The sequence below is a fragment of the Nuphar pumila genome, chromosome 5 (assembly GCF_984573655.1).
Source record: "Nuphar pumila chromosome 5, dmNupPumi1.hap1.1, whole genome shotgun sequence".
NCBI classification, from domain to species: domain Eukaryota; kingdom Viridiplantae; phylum Streptophyta; class Magnoliopsida; order Nymphaeales; family Nymphaeaceae; genus Nuphar; species Nuphar pumila.
The window spans coordinates 137,159,110-137,179,568 of NC_143253.1; the positions used below are offsets into that span (position 1 = coordinate 137,159,110).

Here is a 20,459-nt window from a genome sequence, read left to right on the forward strand (position 1 = left end):
TCCTCACACTCCTGAATAAAATGGTTCAGCAGAGCATTGGTGAACAAGATAAAAGAAGTTGATAAGGATATGGAGGCTCACTTAGGAGTGAACCAGGCTTCACGTTTAGAAAGGAAGTTAAGAAAGAAGAGAATCAAAGTTTACAAGAAGAATAAAGAAATCAAAGCTTGAAAAGTTTTTATTTTTAGAAAACTTATCAAACTCAAGAAACCAAAAATGTTGGTCATATTTCGGTTAAAAATTGTATTCCTACAAGGAAACTTGTAATTGAGAGCAATATTAATGAAAGATCAAATCATAGTCCCCTCTCATTGAGAGAGAGAGAGAGAGAGAGAGAGAGAGAGAGAGGGTTCCTTTAAACCGTGGACGTAGGTCTAGATAGACCAAACCACGTAAATCCTTTGTGTGTGTGGTTCGAGTTCCTTGTGTGTTCTGTTGTTTTTTTCATACCTTGAAATCATCTGCTTGATCTGTGGAATCAAGCTTAGAGTTTTTGGACTTGGTGGCATCAATTTTTTTCTGATCAAAAGAACATTACGAGGCTATATGGCCATACATGGATTCTGGCTAAGAAACAACTGATATGGATATTCTTTTTTACGACCTTTAATAATAGTAGCTTCATCTTTCAGTCTAATGATGCTTCTACAATATTATAAAGTTTGCAGCGGTTCTTTTAAATAAAATCCAATGTGATTGATCAAGTACTAAAAATCCTTAATTCTTTCAGATTGTGGTAAGGAATGAACGAATTAAATCTTCAGTTGTAATTTGAGTTCAAAACTATTCTTGAACGGTGTTGGACTACCTCATTCAATATTACAAGGATCGACTGAGTTTCAACCAATGTTGTCAGTATCAGTGCAAATCGGCCTCAATCGGCTCATTCATATCGTGTGTGTCGGCAGAAAATCGATACAATACTAACCTGAATGGGCTATTTTTTAATAAATGTAAAGAACTTTAAATTAATTTTTAACATTATTTTATTATTATTTTAATGGTTTTAACATGTGTCACATTCTAATTGACACCGAATATTTTTTAAATTATTTTTAGCCGATTCTGAATGATTCATTTTAATTATTTTTAGCCGATTCACCTGAATAGTTGGCCAACCGATTCTATAGCCGATACTATTTTGACAACATTGGTTTCAACTGATCGACACAAGTGAAGTGATTTCTCATTTATCTATCGGGTCTTTGATTCATGAAATTAAGAGAGTAATCGATAGAATAGATAAATTTATTTTATATCATGATTCTGATGAAGCAAGGAATTCATGTTCCACAAAAGAAGAATATGTAGCATGCAGATAGATAACAAGGGTAGAAACAATATTTTAGTTGAAAGGAATCAGCTTTCAATCTCAATGTCACGGGCCAGTCAGAAAATAGACATGTTGCAGTACTTCACAAACTAAAAAAAAACATATTGTTTTGCTGTTTTTGATAGAACAAGAAGGCACACTCATTATCTCTATTAATTTATGCGCTTTCTTTTTGGGACGTAGACGTTACACTCAGCATTGCTTAAACATCCAAGATCCTTTTTGTTTAATTGTGTCATGCTAGATTAATTAAAAGGTTAATATTTCGACAGGTTGTGATTACGCCATAACAAGAAATATAAGTTTTTATACTTTCTTGGGTTTTCATTTTTTGTCAGATTCAGAGCTATGAATCTGCAAGGCTTGAAATGCTAAAAAAATTACAGCTAACACAATCACATTTCTATCTTAAAGAAAAAAACGGATGTTAACCATTTTAATGGCTAAAATATCAGAATATGTTCACATTGAATGTCTTGTGATGAAGACAACATGAATCTAGTAACCCAAACAAGAAGCCCAAAACCACATATAATTTTATTTTAATATTTTTACATTTTAAAATTTGTTTATTTTTCCTGCTCGTCACACCGAATAATTGCCTAACACTGCTCGTCACAATGTGAAGCTGTACTGCCTAACACTAGCATGCTTTTTTTTTTTTGTTCCCACCGAACACTAGCATGCTTATCAAAAGCAAAAAATACGTACATTTAAGGGGTCCCCTCTTTCATATCAACATATCAGTATACAAGAAAAATATATATATCAAAGTTAAATGTCCTAAAAGTTCCCATTTTGACATCAATATCATGATGAAAAATCAAGTACCTTGTCAAAATGATAAAAAGAAATGAAAACAATAATTAAGGTGTCTTGTTTTCAATGATCAAGTAGCTAGAAGTGGCATAAAATAATTTTACCACGCAGAAGTTTTTCATGTACCAATCCTTGATTTGTCCAAGCTGGTCCAAGTTAATCATATTGGAGAGAGTGATACTAGCAGGCACGTACTACGGAAATGAGTACGACGGGATGCACAAGTTGGAAAAATCTTTTTGAAAAAACAGGAAAGGGACACAACTTTTTTTTAAAAAGTTATTAAGCAATAAAAACTACTTTTTTATTTATAATATTTAAAAATATATTTTAGTAAAATATTATTAAAATAGAACTCAAAACTCTAAATAAGCAGACCTCATATAGTTACCATAATTAATGCTCAATAATGATGATGATAAGATTATTTAAAAGTGCCTTTTTAACATTATTTTACAAAATTAGAACCAAATGTATAAAGCATGCATAAATTAATTATGTATTTTCTATGTTTGTAATTCAGTTTTTTTGTGACGAAGGAAAACCCTCGGTAAAACTATGCGGTTGAAGACGCGACCACTAAGCCTTACATGCTTTAATCATGATAAAACATGGGCAGCCCCCGTTTCTCTAACGGGATTCGATCCCTGAGCCTTCTTCAGCTTCACACATATGACCCCGCTAACCACATGGGCAAGGGCAACTACCGCGGTTGTTATTTCTTGCGGTTTTGTATACCAGAAATTCGTCTCATTTTTTCAAATGGCAGCAATCTATTGGAGGGCTTCGTTCTTGAAAGCACAACACCGAGGGTGGTGTACAAACCATTTCTTCCGAAGCCGGTGCTCACGACGATTCGTGTTGGCATGAGGCCTCCCACTCGCTTAAGTTGGCCTTACAAAGGGAAGAAGCACACTCCCGTGCAATGAGGAGAAATCTGGAGCGTTGGAGTTCCAAGATCTGACGGTCAGGGGAGCAACGTCGAAAAGCCGATTGGTGCCTTGCCCCGCCACGTAATCTCACTGTTTCTACTCGAAAATCGATAAAAGCAGATCGCGACAACGACCACCCTCTCTAAATATAAGGGTAAAAAAGACATTTTACGCTGCAAATAATTGGGTTGATTCCCCCGATTTATCCTTCTGTCGAACTGAGTACCCAGGAGGAAGGAGGGGACCCCATACCCCTAGACAGATTTCTTCTCTCTCTAGGCTTCTCCAAGTCCTACCCACTACTTCTCTCTCACATTAAGGAGTAGTAGTATCTAGTCCGGCGTGTTCTCTCAAAGAAAAAAAGTATCTATTCACGCGCGCGCGCGCGCTCTCTCTCGTCCCACCCAATTTGGACACCATCATCGTCCCCCGAAGCCCCCCAAACAAAAGCCGAGGCAGCTCCCCAAAAACAGACTTCTCTAGAGAGAGAGAGAGAGAGAGAGAGAGAGAGAGATGACTTCAGGTGGAGGAGGGTCATCAGGACGGCTTCCAACATGGAAGGAAAGGGAGAACAACAAGAGGAGGGAGAGGAGGAGGAGGGCCATCGCTGCCAAGATCTATGCGGGGCTCAGGGCCTTCGGCAACTACAAGCTCCCCAAGCACTGCGACAACAACGAGGTCCTCAAGGCCCTCTGCACCGAGGCCGGTTGGACCGTCGAGGACGACGGCACCACCTATCCCAAGGTTTGTTTCGTTCACCCCTTTCCCTCTTTCCTCTTTTCTTCTTCTTCGCCTACCCTAACCCCAACTCACCCTCCTCTTCTTCCTTCTTCCATGCAGGGTTGCAGGCCACCGTCCACCCTCGACGCAGCCGGCGGATCGACCACCATTAGCCCCGCGGCCTCGTCGTGCTACCACGCGAGCCCCCTGCCTTCCTACCACGCGAGCCCATCTTCTTCATCCTTCCCCAGCCCCTCCCGCTCCTCCGCCACCGCCTCCTTCCTCATCCCCTGGCTCAAGAACCTCGCCCACAACCCCAACTCCCTTCCTCCTCTCCGCATCTCCAATTCCGCACCCGTCACCCCTCCCCTCTCCTCCCCAACCTCCAAGTCCAAGCCTGACTGGGACGCCTCCGCCGCTGCCGCTGCCGGGTTTCCGCGCCTCCCCGGCTTCCCGTTCTTCGCCGCGTCGGCTCCTTCTAGCCCTACCAAACGCCGCTCTCTCTTCCGCTCGATCCCCGAATGCGACGAGTCGGACGTGTCGACGGCCGGCGACTCGACATCCTCCGGCCGGTGGATCAGGCTCCCGGCTGGAGCTGCCCCCACATCCCCCACCTTCAACCTTGTCAATGCCGCCGCGGAGCACGGGTGGGCGCTCGGTGCTGCTGCGCAGCAGATGGCCGCCGGGGCGATGTGGGCTGCGGCCTCCGGCAGCCGGAGCGTCGTGGGGTCTCCGGAGAGCCAACAGTTCTCGAAGCCCCTGTTGGGTGGAGACAGTGGCAGCGGTGGGAGCGCAGCTGGTGGTGGCGATTTCGAGTTCGAGTGCGTGAGGGTGAAGCCGTGGGAAGGAGAGAGGATACACGAGGATTGTGGGGAGGAGGAGGAGATCGGTTTGGATGATTTGGAGCTCACTCTCGGTAGCGGAAAGCGTCGGGAGTCCGGCAGAGATTAGTCGGAAATCCTCCCTTTGTGAAGATTTTTCCGGCAATCGTAACGATGGTTGCTGTTTTTCTCTTTTTCCCTTTCTTTTTGTTTTTTTCCCTTGCATTTCGAATACTTTTCGTCCTTTCTCGAGAGCATGATACGGGTGGCACGAGCCAAACGCTATTAATGAGGGATTTAGAGCCAAACGCTCTTTTTTAACGGTATTAATGAGGGATTTAGAGCAATGATCCGAGTGTTTCTCATCTGGGATCATGAATGTAGTGAAAGGGGAGAAATTTACAGTGTAAGTAATTAGATAACATATGTGCGTTATTTTTTCTTATAATTTCTGATGTTTTTTTAACTTTGTAGTTCGATTTTTGAATTGAGGTTTTTGACTTTTGACTGAATCCGAGCAGCTGGGTTTTGGTTCTCACATATCTTCACGAGAATAAACCCTAAAGTTTAATATCATTAGAGGAAATGACATAGGCGCCCTTTTGTATTTGATTCTTCCTTGATCACTAGTTAGTTACCCATAGAGAGGAATTAATTAATCTCAAAGTGTGGTGGTGGTGGACCACGCAGCAGGCGCGCAATTGCCATCTCTTTGACTACCTCTCTATCCGTGCCCGTGCGGTTGTTGGTGGAACAGGGTCGTGTGGGTTTGGCTCCTGTATGTTCAAAATGGGTGGGTCAGGGTTGGTGGTGGTGGTCTATACCTAAGTGGGGACTTCCTCTCTGTCTTTAGTCTGCAGTTGGGGTGTCACTGTTGTCAGTCCAAAGTTGGGGGGGGGGGGTTGCCCCTTTTCTCCATGGTTGGTCCTGTCAACGCTCACTCTTATCTTGCCCACTGTTAAATTCCTTTTGTCATGCTCAATGTTGTCATTTTGGGTGTGCATCAGATCCATATCATCTTATCGTATTGGCAGAAAAATAATTTTTAATAAATGTAAACAATTTCTTAAAATTATTTTAATGGTTGTAACACATGTCACATTCTGAGTGACACATAATATTTTTTAATCAATTTTTGGCGAACCAATTCACTTGAGTAATGTTATTGGGTGATTCACCTGAGTCGTCGGCCAGGAACATTGACTCATGCTGTCCTGATCCAATGTGCATTTGCTCACTTGATGTAAGTTCTAATATTCGAGAATAACCTGTGTTAGTTCACCTAATCCCAGCTCAAGATGAACCAACCACGCTATTGAACAAAGTTGAGTTGCATGATGTGTTCACAAGAACTTTAGAAAACAAACATGTGTGTAGCCCGCAATCAACTGAAATCTGTCACTAACCACATCATTTAAAAAAAAAAAAAAACCGTGGGCCAATTTTCTTGATTGAATGGCCGGGAGGATGAGTCTACAAGCAACCTGGTCCTGGAGATGAAGATCATTGCATGTTGATAGTCCACACGAAAACTGTGAACATTGGCTATGTGTGTGTTGAACATTGTAAATTTCAGCGTAAGGGATTGTGGAAATCCAATGGCGTTCATGAGTGTAAATACCACCCTTCTTCTTCTTCTTCTTCTTCTTCTTCTTCTTCTTCTTCTTCTTCTTTATTAACACAAACTTCTTTTATGAATGTGATAAAGACGTTTAATCTTTTCGGCCAATAATGTGATAAGCTTTATTTCAACTTTACACGTGACTGGGAGATTGAAATAATTGAAGAACAATAATGCAGTAATACCCCAATTCATATCCACAGATGCAGCTTCCTCTGTGGGTCCAGGGGCTATAACAAAGCTCACTCACTTTCTGTGTGGGGTCACTTCTTTGGGGGGAGGCATGTGGCTTCTCTGAATCTCAAGGCACATCCCTCCATCGAATTAAACTGCAGTAATGCAAAGCTTCTTTCAAGATCACAGGGATTTGTAAACTCTTAACCCCTTTGGTGTGGTACATAGAACCTGTGAGCTCCTCCTCCTACCCGTCAGTCTTGGCTTCCCTTTTCGTTTTCTTTCATTGGCAGCCATCTTCATCCTTTCCCTTTTCTAAGGGAAAAGAAGGCAGAAGATGGGAGGGACAGCTTCCACTTTCTCTCAAAAGAGGATGCATCATTAGGAAATTAACAAAAAAATATCTATACAGCCATCTATTCATGCCTTTATACTAGTAGGCTAATATATATTACTATCGTGACCCCGTTCAATGCTCACATGTTAACTTCAAAATAATGGCCTTATGTTCAATTGATTTTGGTTACAAACAAATTGATCTTTTCATGGAAAGTTAGTTATTCAATGTGCTTTGGATCCTTGAGGAATACGACGATGACTAGGAGTCTTACTCGCCAAGGGGCTCGTCCGGTGGGAACCAACAGGGGAGCCCGGGTACTGGACCTGGCTCCCGGCGGGCCTTCCCCTTGCACTCGCCCGGAAGGCGTGACTCTGGGGGTTCGCACTTGACAACGCCTTCCTACCCATCTTCCCAATCGACGTCTCCGGAAGCCTTAAAGCCCCCCTCACCTGAGCCGGAGACAGAGTCCACTATCTTTGAAGCACCCAGCCATGCCAGATTCCGGCTACCACCTCCATCATCGCCCATGCCGTTCGAACGGAAGCAAAATTTGCCCTCTCCTTCTGTAGGATCGGTGGTATCGGAAAAATCGGCTGCATCAAGAAGATGGTCGTTCTCTGGGCAGCCGGCTCCTCTAAAACAGCTGATTTTTTCCTGCCGGCCTCCTCCTCCGCCTCCCCCACCACCCCCAAGTGGAAGTCTGTGGCATTTACCGATCCCTCCACGACCTTCAAGCCGGCCAATTGTCAGACCTCCTCCGTTGATACCTCCACCAAAGAATTCAGAGTCTGTGAAAACCGAGAGTTCGTCGGAAGCTAAGCCGCAGAGCAAACCCAGTTCGCCGGAGAGCAGCGATCCCTCGGCTGAAAAATCGGAAGACATCCCACGTCCTAAATTGAAGCCGTTGCACTGGGACAAGGTTAAGGCGAGCTCAGATCGAGCAATGGTGTGGGACCAATTGAAATCTAGCTCGTTCCAGTAAGCACTTGAGCTATAAATCTCAAATTTTTTATTTTCTTCCTTCGTTGGGTAATGCTACGAATGCATGATTTTTGTTTAGACTTTTACTTCTACGTTTGAAAGGATTATTTAGCTTTTATGGAGTTGAACTTTTTGATTGGTGGATTATGGAGGGAAAGGTCAGACTTTTTTAGAGATTACACATCATTGTTTTTCTTGTTATATTCGCTAACGACCATATCACATTTACTGGCTTTGTTTTCATTTTGAAATTTGTGGCTTTTCTTGGTTATATGTTTATCATTCATCCTGCAGATTGAATGAAGAAATGATCGAGTCTTTGTTCATGTGCAATTCCACGAATGTTGCAACAAAGGAGACGAACAGACGGGTTGTTCTTCCTTCACCTGTTCAGGAGAACAGGGTGCTCGACCCAAAGAAGTCCCAAAATATCGCCATCCTTTTTTAGAGCCCTCAATGTCACAAAGGAGGAAGTCTGCGAGGTGCTCATAGAAGGTGAGAGAGTTACTTGCACGTCTCCGGCATTGAAGGTGCCGGAAAAGTCGAAGCAACTCACTTGGAGAGGATTCTGCCTCAACTGTTGTTGGATTTCTGAGAGTAATCACGATTTCCAGAGATCGATGGAGCTGCTAAAATTTGAGCCTAGCTTTTTGGGTTATAGTTTTGAACTCTTTATCCTTTTAACAAATCATTTTCATTGCGCGATTCAATCCAAGATCATACTTTTTCTGAAATCTATGAATTTCTTTGCCATTTTATGTCTTGAAAATCTCTATGGTTAAACGGTTTAGGTTTAGATTTTACATCCTCTCTTTGGCTCAGAGTTTTCCATCTTGGGGACATTGTCTCCATTTTCTCTTGTCATTAATGTTATTTTAATGATTTTCAATATGTTTGTTGTTTCTCTTCCATTTTATTGCTTTTGTGAGGCATTGCATTCTTTGGTTGTTACTAATGGATGTGTCAACAAAAGCATAAATCGGATTTGTTTTGAATTATCAATGCAGACCATTCAATTCTGTAAAAAATGGCTACTCCCTTGTAGTCATTAAGGCTTGATTGCTTTCATTTGCTTTTTAAATTTTTCTCATTTATTTCTTTATGTTGCTTCTCTTGCCACTTTCATTTTGAGCTTCCAAGTCTTGCTAGTACCATTATTGGTATGGCTCATGATTATGTGGGAAGCAACAATATGAACCTTTTGCTTCCACTTGGACAGTTTGGTACCAGAAATCAAGTGGGTAATCCTTTTTTGTTTCATTTTGCTCTCTCTTGTTCTTGTTTTTAAAATTTGAGAACTAAATCTTTTCCTTTATTAAATCAGGGAGGCAAAGATCATGCTAGTGCAAGATATATCTTCACCTGTTTGTTGCCTTTGACATGCTTCCTATTCCTTAAAGATGATGATATTCTTCTTGCTTACCTCAAAGAAGATGGACAGACAATTGAACCCAAATGGTAGTTACTTGAGCATGCCCCACATCCTGCGCAGCTAGTTCTTAAATTTTGCATGAAATCATATGAAGTCTTTCTTTTAATGTGATATTTAGGTGCATGCCTATCATACCCATTGTTTTGGTTAATGGAAGTGAAGGGATTGGGACTGGGTGGAGCTCTTATGTCCCAAATTATAACCCAAGAGATATTGTTGCTAATGTGAAACGAGTGTTGAATGGGGAATGTATGCAACCAATGGATCCTTGGTACAAAGGCTTCAAGGTAGAGATGCTTTTTGCTTTTCACGTTTGGAAGTTCTCTTCCCCAGTGAAACTAACTAAACGATTTTATAATTGTGAAATGTTTTTGCTAATACTTCATAATCCCTTATAGGGAACCAATGAAAAATCTGCTACAAAAGAAGCCGGTGCGAGTTATACAGTTAGTGGCATCATAGAGCAAATCAATTAAACAACCTTGAGAATTACAAAGCTGCCTATTCGTAGGTGGACACAGGATTACAAGGAATTCTTGGAGTCCATGATGACGGGGAATGAGAAGATCAAGGAGCCATTCATCAAAGTCAGTAACAGTTTTGTGGTTTCAGTATTGAGAACATTTATAACATGTAGTGATAACTCTTTTAGTTATTGGAGGGATTCTTTCATTCTTCCTATTAAGGAGGAGGAGATCTAGACGCTCCTCTGATGAAGAAAAGCTTAACCAGGATCAGCCCTTCAGCTTTCTTGGATCAAATGAAATTAAAGGTAATCAAATAGGCTCCTTGATATTAGGTTTGCAGTTGACAATTTCTATTGTTACTGCCTAATGCTATTGTCTTTTTGTGGTTTTGCATTGAATTACTTGTGTTCAGCTAATGTATTTCAAAAGTTGTATGTGTAATTGTTAGGTTAAGAATTATAACATTTCTTCCTGTGTCTCCTATAAGAACAAAACTATTCATGATTCATTTTCATAACAATACCAGATTATCTATGGACAAGCATTAGACATGGAAAATTTTATCATGAATATCACTGCCTTGTGTTGAAATAGTTGGTGTTATATTTCAAAAAAAAATTAAACTTTTGTGATGGATTAGCGACGGATATTATCTGTCGCTAAAATAGCGATGGATATTATTCATCGCAAAACTAAATCCGTCGCTTATTTAGTGACGGATTCACGACGAACATGATCTATCGCTACGTAGCGACGGAATAATGACATATCAGTTCTGTCGCTATTTAGCGACCAGGATTATGCGACAGACTCTTTCTGTCGCTAATCCATATTTTTCTTGTAGTGAAATATAGCTTTGACTCGTTAATTAATAGAGCCTAGTTCACATAGCCTTGAGGCTCCAGCCTCCTTACTCAGCGAGGTGCGGAAGTCGTCATTTGTCATGGAATGGCTAATGATCGAAACCCACTGGCAGGGGCGTCACCTTGGTCAAAACAAGCAGATGTACCAGGTTCGAACTCAGTTTCCGGTTGGGCAAGGTTTTCACTTGTTAAAAACAAAAAAATAGAACCCAGTTCACTAGACACATGCATGGCTCGTTCCACCGAGCATTTTTCAAGGTTATAGTTTAGAGGATTGTTGAGTCAAATCTGAGATTAGAGTCAACCTTTCCAAACTTTTTTTGATATTTACATAGAGAAACCACTCACAAGATCAGGGACCTAGCCCCGCTGGCTTTGCCTACCATACTTACAGTCGTTGTCCTGGCAGCGTTAAAACTCCCTAAGTTCTGAACTTTGAAAGTTTTGGTGATTCACCTATGGTCCCAACCCAAAGCCTTTTGTGTAAATTAAGGCTAAAATTTCTGAAAATCTAATACATGGACCACAGTCAGTGCCTCCTATGTTTGTCCCACCAAACGTATACAACGATATAAAAAATGAGAAGCATTTAATATCTACATAACCCGATATCCATGAGTAATGCGTCCCTTAGGTCGCATTGGGCCCCTTCAAAAATCATTGTTTTAAGTTTTTTTTCTCAAGAATAACAATATAGATGCGATCTATAGGTTTTGTTTAGTGGGAACCAACTTTTAGATTGCCAGAATCTGACCTGCATATAAGTTTTTTCAGTGATTCAAAACTAATGGCTATGAAGGTACACTACAAGAAAAATGTGGATTAGCGACGGACGCTATCCATCGCTAATTCATCGTTAATCCATCGCTAAACAGTTTAGCGATGGAATGGTGACAGATTAGCGACGGATAGCGTCCATCGCATAATCCTGGTCGCTAATTAATGACAGAACTTATATGTCGCTACTTTCATCGCTCATTTGCGACAGATTAGCGACGAACATGATCTGTCGCGAGTTCGTCGCTAAATAAGAACTGATTTGGGTTTACGACGAATTATATTCCAACGGAATTAGCGACAGAATATAATCCATTGCAAACCATCGAAAATTCATCGTTAAATATTAGCGATGGATATTATCCGTCACTAATCCATCACAAAATTTAAAAAAAAAAAAGAGCCTTGAGGCGTGCGCCTCATACGCCTTGAGGCGCGCCTTAAGCCGAGGCGTACACACCTTGAATTTTTTCATCAAATGAGGGTCAAAGTTCTCATTTGACAAAAAATTAGAGTAGCGGAACCCGCACCGAGGGAACCCCCGGACCCCCCTCCTGTAAGGAAAAAAACTCTAAATCAGGCTCCACAACTCATCACGTATCTCTTAATGGGCACAACTTTGATCAAGTCTTATTATTTAATATATATATATATATATTTTAAAAAATCAGTTAACTAGTGTGACATGTCAGTTTTGTGGTGTCTGAGTAAGGTGTTTCTCCATGATTATAGGGTCTAATATACTAAGTTTAGTGTTTTATTTCTCACTATTTTTTTCACCTGCAGATGTTCAATGGAAAATTCTATTTGAATTCTGAATGGAGAAAACTAACTACTACTTGATTGTTGTAAATTTCAATGAAAAATTCTGAATTGTGTTTACAGATCACATACCCACTGAAAGATGAGTTAATGGCACACAGACCAAACAAATTTAGTGAATATTTGATTTTTATAAGCTACATCAACCACATCCACCATAGAGACAACGCTTTGATATACAGGACACAGACTTCTTAAAGTACCATTTTGAGAAACCAACATTTATGTTTTTAATGGAAATTAATAAATTCATAAAATATTTTGGATCATTTTTTGAAAGGATTTCATATATTCAATACAGTTGGCAGTGTTTCCTCAACAGACTGATAGCAATGATGTCATTAAAGATCCTCCAGAATAATGTACATTTTCATCTTCAAATAGAACTCATTATAAAAAACTGTTATTCCAAAGATTTTGGTTCATGCCTTAAATTGATTGGACCCATTACAGATATTTTTAATTTCCTAAAGATTCATCAATCATCTTAAAGAATTATCGAGAATGAGAAAGTACTAGGAAAGATTATTCATTTTATAAATTTAAACGATCACCTTAGTGCTCTTAACTTGAAAAGGTACCTTAGTGGTTGGTGGACTTGATAGTTTCATGGCTGTCAGTGGAGGTTGCCAACTGAAACCAGATGCATTAGCTCAAGGGACTGGACCATCTTGGTGGAATCTTTGACCATGTTGCCTTTCTCAAAGAATTGCAATGTTAACAAATCTTTTAACCAACGTCGTGGTACCCTCTAAAAGTGACCGGAGCTGGTTGACAGAAATTCCAATGAGCAAAAGAGCAAGAGCCTCCCGTTGCTTAAGATAAAACCACCATCATGATGAGAGGAAGAATACATCCTTGAATACAACAAAAAGTAATCATTCAACAATAACTCTTTCAAGATCAGCAGTCTGATGAAAATTTATTGTGCTATGTACGCCGCCTTTTAGATAACTCTTTAGGTCTATCACATGTAACCCCCAGATGCTGATCCAGCACATTTCTGAGTACTTGAAAGTGCACAAGGAGAAAACCTTTAAATTTAAATAATCATGTTTGATAGTACTTGGATAAACCCTAAAGCAAACACAAACCAGTGTTCAACCCGGCATTAACAGTTTAGGAGATTAAAGTCACAGAATCTGGTTGCAATCTTTCTGTTTTAATTACAGAAACACGTGATTAATGGGCATCTCATGTTCTACAATATGTCATAACAGTTTGGGAGATGGTTTATCTTGAAGAACTCTAGTCCCAAGTCCATTGGAAATATAAGAACCGAAAATTCCATACTGGTATTATCCTCACTGGCACGTATGCTACATATCCAAATCACAACAATCAACTAATATTTGAAATTTATAAAAATTAAACAATTTCGTTACAACCACCAGCATAGACATTTCTGGGAGAATTTCTTGTCACACTGGAACATCTAAAAGTTCTCCTGGTCTATGATGCCATGAATAGAAAGTAGCACAGAGCTTACATGAATTTCAATCTAATAAATTGGTTCTACCTAAAATGTTTGCACATGCAATCTTTCGTTGTTTCATTAGACCAAGCAACTACCTGAAAGCCAAATGCTTTTTCCCATTCAAGATAGTATCCATTACATTACACTGATCATCAATATTCTATGGATTTCAATCAAATAAAACTTATTATATTATAAAATGTTTATATATGCAATCTTCAGTGGTTCCATTAGACAATGCAACTACCTGAAAGTCAAATGCTTCTTTCCCATTCAAGATAGCATCCATTACAGCACACTGATCATCGAAAATGCCATAGAAAAGGCCATAAAACTCAATCCTGAAAAAGAACCAGCATTAAATAAATAACAATAATAACATAGAATTAACATTTTTCCTTTAGAGTTCTGTTAGAATTTTGAAATTCTGAAATGATTAGGAAAAAGTGAAACATAAGTGTTAGGGATCCTGAATGGAGAAACAAAAGGAAGAAACTAGTTCAAATATAACAAGATCAATGCAAAGATCTGATGCTCTGCAAAAGGCAATGTACATATTGTTCCTCTTGTAGTCTTCTTATCCATCTCCTCAAACTTTTGAGTCAGAATTTCTGCTCCAGCAGAAGAAAGCATCTGCAAAATAAGAGCTTCTAATGTTCTTTGGAAGTTTTTCTGAAAAAAAAAGATGGCATATTAACAAGAAAAGGTAAATCAACAAATTATATAAGAAAGAAAACTAAGCAGTTGCTGAAAAAGGCATGGTCAAGAAGTTAGATACACTTGGATCAAATAGTACCATAGTTTATTTTGTAGTTTGTTAGCCAGCATTAATCATCATATCTTGCTATCTTGCTACCACCATTTATTGGCTCTTATCAGTGATCGGTAGAACAATTTTTTTCTACTTTCCTAATGTTATACCTCAGATCTTTCCCATTATATTCCAGACTACTGCCATGTTTCTAGTATTCTTATTACTTGTTTTAGTTTGTTTCAGGATGAGTTAAGATATGCATAACCTTATGATTGTTTTGATCATTTAATTCCTTTCCTACTTGAAGCATAGAGAAGCTTTCCTCTCAGTACGTGTTCATGCCTTGGCTCATGGCTTCTTACAAAACCGCCTGAGTCTAAATTCCTCCATTACTAGCATCTTTCTTTTGGACTGAATATCTAGCAAGAAAGTCCTGATTACAGTTGCAAAGACTTAAGACTACGCATGAAAAAGAATAAACATGACATAGTTCTGATCAAAAGAACAACAAAGGGCTAAGAAGCAGCATGACTGCCTGAGATTGGACATTGAGAAATCCAACTTGTCGAAGTGTTCTGAGATATTAAAAACAGAATCACCAAACAAGCAATCATAATTGGCTCCTTGACACAATTTTTAGTAGCAAAAATAGTGTGAGGCATCAATTCTTTGTTCGGACACTAAAGACAGTATCAATAAAGATGCAGTAATTTTTTTTAAACGGGACCTCATACATTATCATGACAGCACCAGAGACACAAACTCAAACAAGGTTTATTGAAATTTCATTCTACAGTTCACACAATAGAAAATAACAAAGTGAACTATCTCCTCCATCATTTCTACATCTTGATCCAGTTTTATATCAAACATTTAGCACGCTATCGTGGGTCTTGTTTTTTGAAGACAGATACTAGAGGTAGGAATGAAAAGGGACAAGTGAGTACCATAAAAGAAAGAGAAACCAGAATGAGACCTTTCTATAGCTTAATTTCTGGAGGAACCAAAAGGCAAGCACCAGCTTCTGCAACTCTAGAATCTATATCATACACCAAGCAATCGTCGGTATGCAATTCTGAGTCAAATTCGAACTAAGGAATAGCCCCTTCCACCAAATCCATGAATGAGGCACCTTTCTCGCAATCCTTATCAATCACTTCCCTATCCCGCTTCTTAGAAGCTGAAGGAACAGGTTCTTTGCCTTCATGTAACTGGTGGGGACGTCCAAAATTGGCAGGTGCATCCATCTTCGTCACTGGACTACCACAAACCTTTGGACCATCTGCCAGCATTTAACCACCACAAAAGAGCCTGCAAAAACCAACAACAAAATATACCCAATAAAAAAAATTTGCAACCACAAACCTTAAGTAGTTAGTGTACTTTGACTATCAAACTTTGAGATTTGGAATGTTGACACGTAGAGGCAAGCGCTGGTGGGTGGAGGAGGATAAGGGCGCAGTTTAGTTGAAAAAGATGGAAACCCCTAATTTCTAAGAGCTACTTAAAATATAAAATAATGAACCATATTATCTTTTGAATAATGCATCAATCATTTTTATCAAATGATCAAATTTACCCAATGTGATCATTTTATAGTCAAATAATGATCACAATTGAGAGAGAGAGAGAGAGAGAGATTTGTTTATATTGAAGAAAACAATCATGTGAATAATACACCATGCAAACAATCTTTTGATTCAAGAATAAACATTATTAAAACAAGTGTCATACGAATGATCAAGATTGGTGGTGGCACCTACGCAAGTGAGACATTGGTTTGTAGAGATAATGAGGAAGCAATGTTCTATTCTTGCTATATTCTGCAGAAAAATAAAAGGGTTGCTGGTCATCGGGTAATGTGGCTAGTCGCGGGAAAAGGGGTAGCCGGGGGGGGGGGGGGGGAGCGTTTTTTGCTCATGCCGACATCGTGGCCATCTGATTTTCATTTTAAAAAGCTCAAAAGTCAACAAAACCATGTGGCATTCATCCAAAACGCAAACAGACGGCCACGATGTCCGCATGAGCAAATACGCTCATATTCAGCATAACCTGATCTGCTTCCTCGTCAGGGTGGGGGAAAGAGAGGGAAGAAAGGCGGAAACAAGGTTAGCGAATAGGGACCTATCAAAAAAAAAGGCTAGAGAATAGGGGGACAGGGTTGCTTTGGGACGTGCACTAAGGCAGGCAGGATGTATGTTTTTGTTATTATTTGTTTTTTTTTTTACATTTTCAAATGAGCGGGACATTCAAATGGGTTGCACCGAGTCCTCTGATCAAAGTTGATGGGAAAGCTTGCTTGGAGCCGATCCAAACCGAATGAAATGTTGGCCGAATAAGAGCATTACTATATATATATATATATATATATATATATATATATATATATATATATATATATATATATATATATATATATATATATATATATATGGGGGCAATGTTGAACCCCTAAAACGGCAAATGTGCAATTCAACGTGCGGTCAACATTGATATGGGTGCATTAGCGTCGGTCTTTGACTGCCACTAATAAGCTGGGTGGGAAATACCCTTTAGCGACGGTTGTGACTGTCACTAAAGGGTGTTTTTCCCTTTAACGCATGGCTGCTGTGGCAGGTGCACGTCCGAGTAACAGTGGACGAAAATCATAGGTCCCCTTTTTTGTTAGGTCTCGTTAGGCACTTTCAAAAATCATAATTTTAAGTATTTTTTCTCATGTCTAACACCGTAGATGTGATCTATAGGTTTTGTTTAGTGGAAAATGTCTTTTGGATCGCCAGAATCTGACCTGTACAGAGTTTTTTCTAGTGATCCAAAATCAATGGCTAAGAAGGTACATCTCAGAAAAATATATTTTTTCATCAGAAAACCATAGTTAAAGAGTCAATTTATACTAAATAGAACATGATAAACACATCTAACGGTTCAAATCTATCATACTAAAATGGGTGCATCTCCATGTGAGTATTTATTCTTTACAGTTATCTTTCAACCTCCCTTAGTGGTAGTGAAATATGTAAGATTATCATCCTTAATTTTGCATTGACGACCGTATGCCTTATCATGATCTGCAAGTTTACCATCACAACAAGCTTTGTAGAGGGCCTATGCTAAACTGTCTTCCTAAAATCAATGTTGCTCCCATTCCCGACTTGCCCATATGGAGTTTTTCCCAATGATAAAAATGGATGCTGTAATGCTTTCAAGACCAAGATCCATGACTCTTAGGCTAGCGAAACCAAATTGATTCTTTAGTAAGATCTTCACGCAATATAAGAGGTAACTTTGATTGCTAAGGGCTAGGTCAGCCTTGTTGAAACGCTTATGTTTGTATCAAGTAGTCGGCTTATCCCAAATCCTCCTTGTTACTTGGGTCGATACACCTCCTCCCAGCTGAGCAAGTTAAAGCTTTTTTTTTTCCTAATATTAGCCATTCCATAAAAAATTATGTATAATTGCTTCTAAAGAGCTTATGACTTTACCAAGGAGTTGGTAACACATCATCCAATAACTTGATATAGAATTGAGATCAGAATTAGTAAGCACGATACACCCAAACATAGACATGAGCTCTCCACTCCTACCACTGCAGGGGGTCATCCCCGTGGCCAGCAGGGTGGTTGTAAGGATGCTGAGATGAAGGCACTGGATCAAATCCCGCTGGTGCATGGGTGTTTCCATAGCTTTGAGAGGTGGGCCACGTAAGGCAGGTGGTCGTGGAGCCTCACCCAGTGTTTTCCTCTCTTGGGCGAGGGTTTCTCGTCATAAAAAAAAAAAAGATATATACATTTTTAATGACGGTTATTTATGGGATTACTTGGTCGACTTGGGTTAAAAGTTTGGGGACATTTGCATCCCTATTTACCGGATATGCACTTACATGTGTAAGGCTCGGCTTCTGTAAGCGGAATCAGATTGTGACTCGGTATGGCTTCCTTTATGAAATCTGAATCCAACTAAACAGATTTGGAACTCTGCCGGAAATAGAAGAAGCGAAGCGATCAACTCCTGTCCCCACCCTCCCTTTTCGTTTTCTCTTTTTGCAGATAGTTTCCAGAGAAAACCCGAAGGGGAAAAACCAAAAGTTGAAAATAACCTGACAAGGTCTTCAGACATTATGAAGCCATATGCAATTACCACCACCATGGATCCGATCAGCGAGGAAATTCAGGAATGACTGTTAATTGGTACCCAAAGTTCAGCAACATCACCGTCATCACTATTAACTCATTAAGCATTTCATTTTCACACCCATGTGGGTTTGGCCTTGTTATTATTTCTCTTTCTCCATTCATTTGTATCCACGGCATTGAAGAAATACCATGAAACCATAAAAAGGCAAGAACTGGTCTTTCAAAGGCCCTCAACGATGGACTGAATTGTGCTTCACTTCATCAAATTTTCCTTTCGTAAAACTCACCAAATATTAGTATCCAACTGAGACTGGAGGATCCCTTCCACTTTGAATACGGTAATTACATAGCAAGATCTTTGAAGAATTATGAGGCAAACATTTGTTTGATGGAGCAAAACTACTAGCATATCTTGCTCAAGCAAGAGTCGATGTAAGATGAGGTTGTTTCATGCTTTTGTAGAATGGAATAGAAAGGAGTCCAAACTAATAGTCAATTCTACATTGTAACCAAAGAAGCAAGATTACGACATATATTTACACAGATTTTTCACGTCAAAAATCCGCTTGGTCACTTCAAACAGAAAGAATTTCCACCATGTCCTCAAATTTTATTGTTGGGGACCCATGAGGGTTCTGCTCATCTGGTAGGGGTGACTTGTGAATGTTACCAAGCCGAACAGATATAATGAGTCTGAAACCCACAAATAAACATCCCTTGCCGTGAGGCTAAAGCAGGGATGCACTCCATGATGGGCAGGGAGGACCTGGGCTTTTTACACCAATGAGCTCAAAAGGTGGTTTTTACCAGTTAAATTTTTTTTTATAGCTCGTCTCTTTCCAAGACAGCATAAGCAATTTCAATAGTTTCTGCTTAACTAAAAATGCTTTAATTATTTCATGAACAAATTATGCACATAATCAGCGGAATGAATAAATGCATCCAAGAGCATAAAAATGAATGGCTCCAAGTTCATGGCTATATTGTCTAATTCTAAGCCAAATATGGCCATGAAAACAGTTCTTTTCACAGCTGAAAGAAAATCAAGCACCACAAGTTAGGGGCTCTGTGGATTTCTTGAGCCACGCCATCTCTGATTCATCCAAATATGGTGCCAAAATTTCTTGACACTTAGAATGATATGAATCAACCCACTCTATCTCCTCTGGGGTTAACATCGACAGGTTAATCAATTTCTTCTGGTATGGTACCTACAAGTGTATGAACACACACATAAGCAGAAAAGTGATAAAAATAATAAAAATGAACAGCTCAATTGATAGTTAATGAATCGTAGCATGTTCTTATTTGTCGACTGAAAGAGGCATTCATTTTTTCCTTTATGAGACTAAGATAATTCAAGCCATAAGTATTCAACAATTGCAAGCTTATTCACAATAGCATTGAAAACCTTGAAGTTGTGATGCACAAGTTTTTGGGTCCTTTTAACAGTTTTCGCTTTGACTATACATTTAGATTTAGTTAATACACCACAAGATGAAATGGCACTGTTTCTAAACTTGGTTGAAATTTGTAATATCTATGTTTGATGGCCCCTACGCATGGAAGCCGATTAGTCTAAAAAACAGAAACAGTTATGAGCTATCAGAACAAAAGAACGTCTCTTGTTCTCTACATGAAGCCCTGGAACTGAAAACAAAGGACTGAAAGCAACATAGAAATTACTTCAACAGTAAAAAAGGAACATGAAGCAGACCCAGTGTGTCAATGATAGAATTAAAGTGCTAAATATAGGAGACCGCCAATGATGAATTGTGATGTTCAAGAATGATAGAGTTGAGTATAAGTTACAAGTAGACATGAACTAAAGTAGAACTTGAGAACAACTGAAACCTTCTTCTTTTATGACGGGAAAACACCGTTTTTTTAGGATTGCCAGGAGGAATTAGCATTTTACCCCCCTCATTTTCAGGATCCGCTGGTCCAACCCCCCTTCTCCCCCCCAAAAAAAAGGGACAAAAAACAAATCCAA

The 20,459-nt window shown here is 39.5% G+C and overlaps 3 protein-coding genes across 4 annotated transcripts in view; 2 read left to right on the forward strand and 1 right to left on the reverse strand.

Annotated features, from left to right (window-relative positions):
- The first annotated feature begins 3,426 nt into the window (after positions 1–3,426).
- On the forward strand, positions 3,427–5,068 carry LOC149838952 (protein BZR1 homolog 1-like). The gene is made up of 2 exons (XM_090007871.1): positions 3,427–3,828; positions 3,925–5,068. The coding sequence occupies exons 1-2, from the start codon at positions 3,598–3,600 to the stop codon at positions 4,753–4,755; spliced, it is 1,062 nt and encodes a 353-aa protein (XP_089863997.1). The 5' UTR covers positions 3,427–3,597; the 3' UTR covers positions 4,756–5,068.
- Positions 5,069–7,006: 1,938 nt separating this feature from the next.
- On the forward strand, positions 7,007–10,078 carry LOC149838953 (DNA topoisomerase 2-like). Of its 2 annotated transcripts, XM_090007873.1 has the most exons (5): positions 7,007–7,738; positions 8,036–8,978; positions 9,066–9,199; positions 9,292–9,460; positions 9,572–10,078. In XM_090007873.1, the coding sequence occupies exons 2-5, from the start codon at positions 8,904–8,906 to the stop codon at positions 9,647–9,649; spliced, it is 456 nt and encodes a 151-aa protein (XP_089863999.1). In that variant the 5' UTR covers positions 7,007–7,738; positions 8,036–8,903; the 3' UTR covers positions 9,650–10,078. The 2 variants fall into 2 exon arrangements, with proteins under 2 accessions (XP_089863999.1, XP_089863998.1); XM_090007872.1 differs by lacking the exons at positions 9,066–9,199; positions 9,292–9,460; positions 9,572–10,078 and having other exon boundaries at positions 8,036–8,652.
- A 9,240-nt stretch (positions 10,079–19,318) lies between these two features.
- Positions 19,319–20,459, reverse strand: part of APP1 (aminopeptidase P1) — a 38,008-nt gene continuing 36,867 nt past the window's right edge. The window contains exon 16 of the mRNA XM_090006891.1: positions 19,319–19,677. Within this exon, the coding sequence (XP_089863017.1) occupies positions 19,510–19,677 (168 nt within the window). The 3' untranslated portion in view covers positions 19,319–19,509. The remainder of the gene's footprint in view (positions 19,678–20,459) is intronic.

Excerpts from the sequence above, each read along its gene's own strand:
- LOC149838952 (XM_090007871.1), top strand. The coding sequence starts at position 3,598 with ATGACTTCAGGTGGAGGAGGGTCATCAGGACGGCTTCCAACATGGAAG. Across the intron at positions 3,829-3,924 it reads ACGGCACCACCTATCCCAAG|GGTTGCAGGCCACCGTCCAC; the intron begins GTTTGTTTCGTT and ends TCTTCCATGCAG.
- LOC149838953 (XM_090007872.1), top strand. The coding sequence starts at position 7,287 with ATGCCGTTCGAACGGAAGCAAAATTTGCCCTCTCCTTCTGTAGGATCG. Across the intron at positions 7,739-8,035 it reads TTGAAATCTAGCTCGTTCCA|ATTGAATGAAGAAATGATCG; the intron begins GTAAGCACTTGA and ends TTCATCCTGCAG.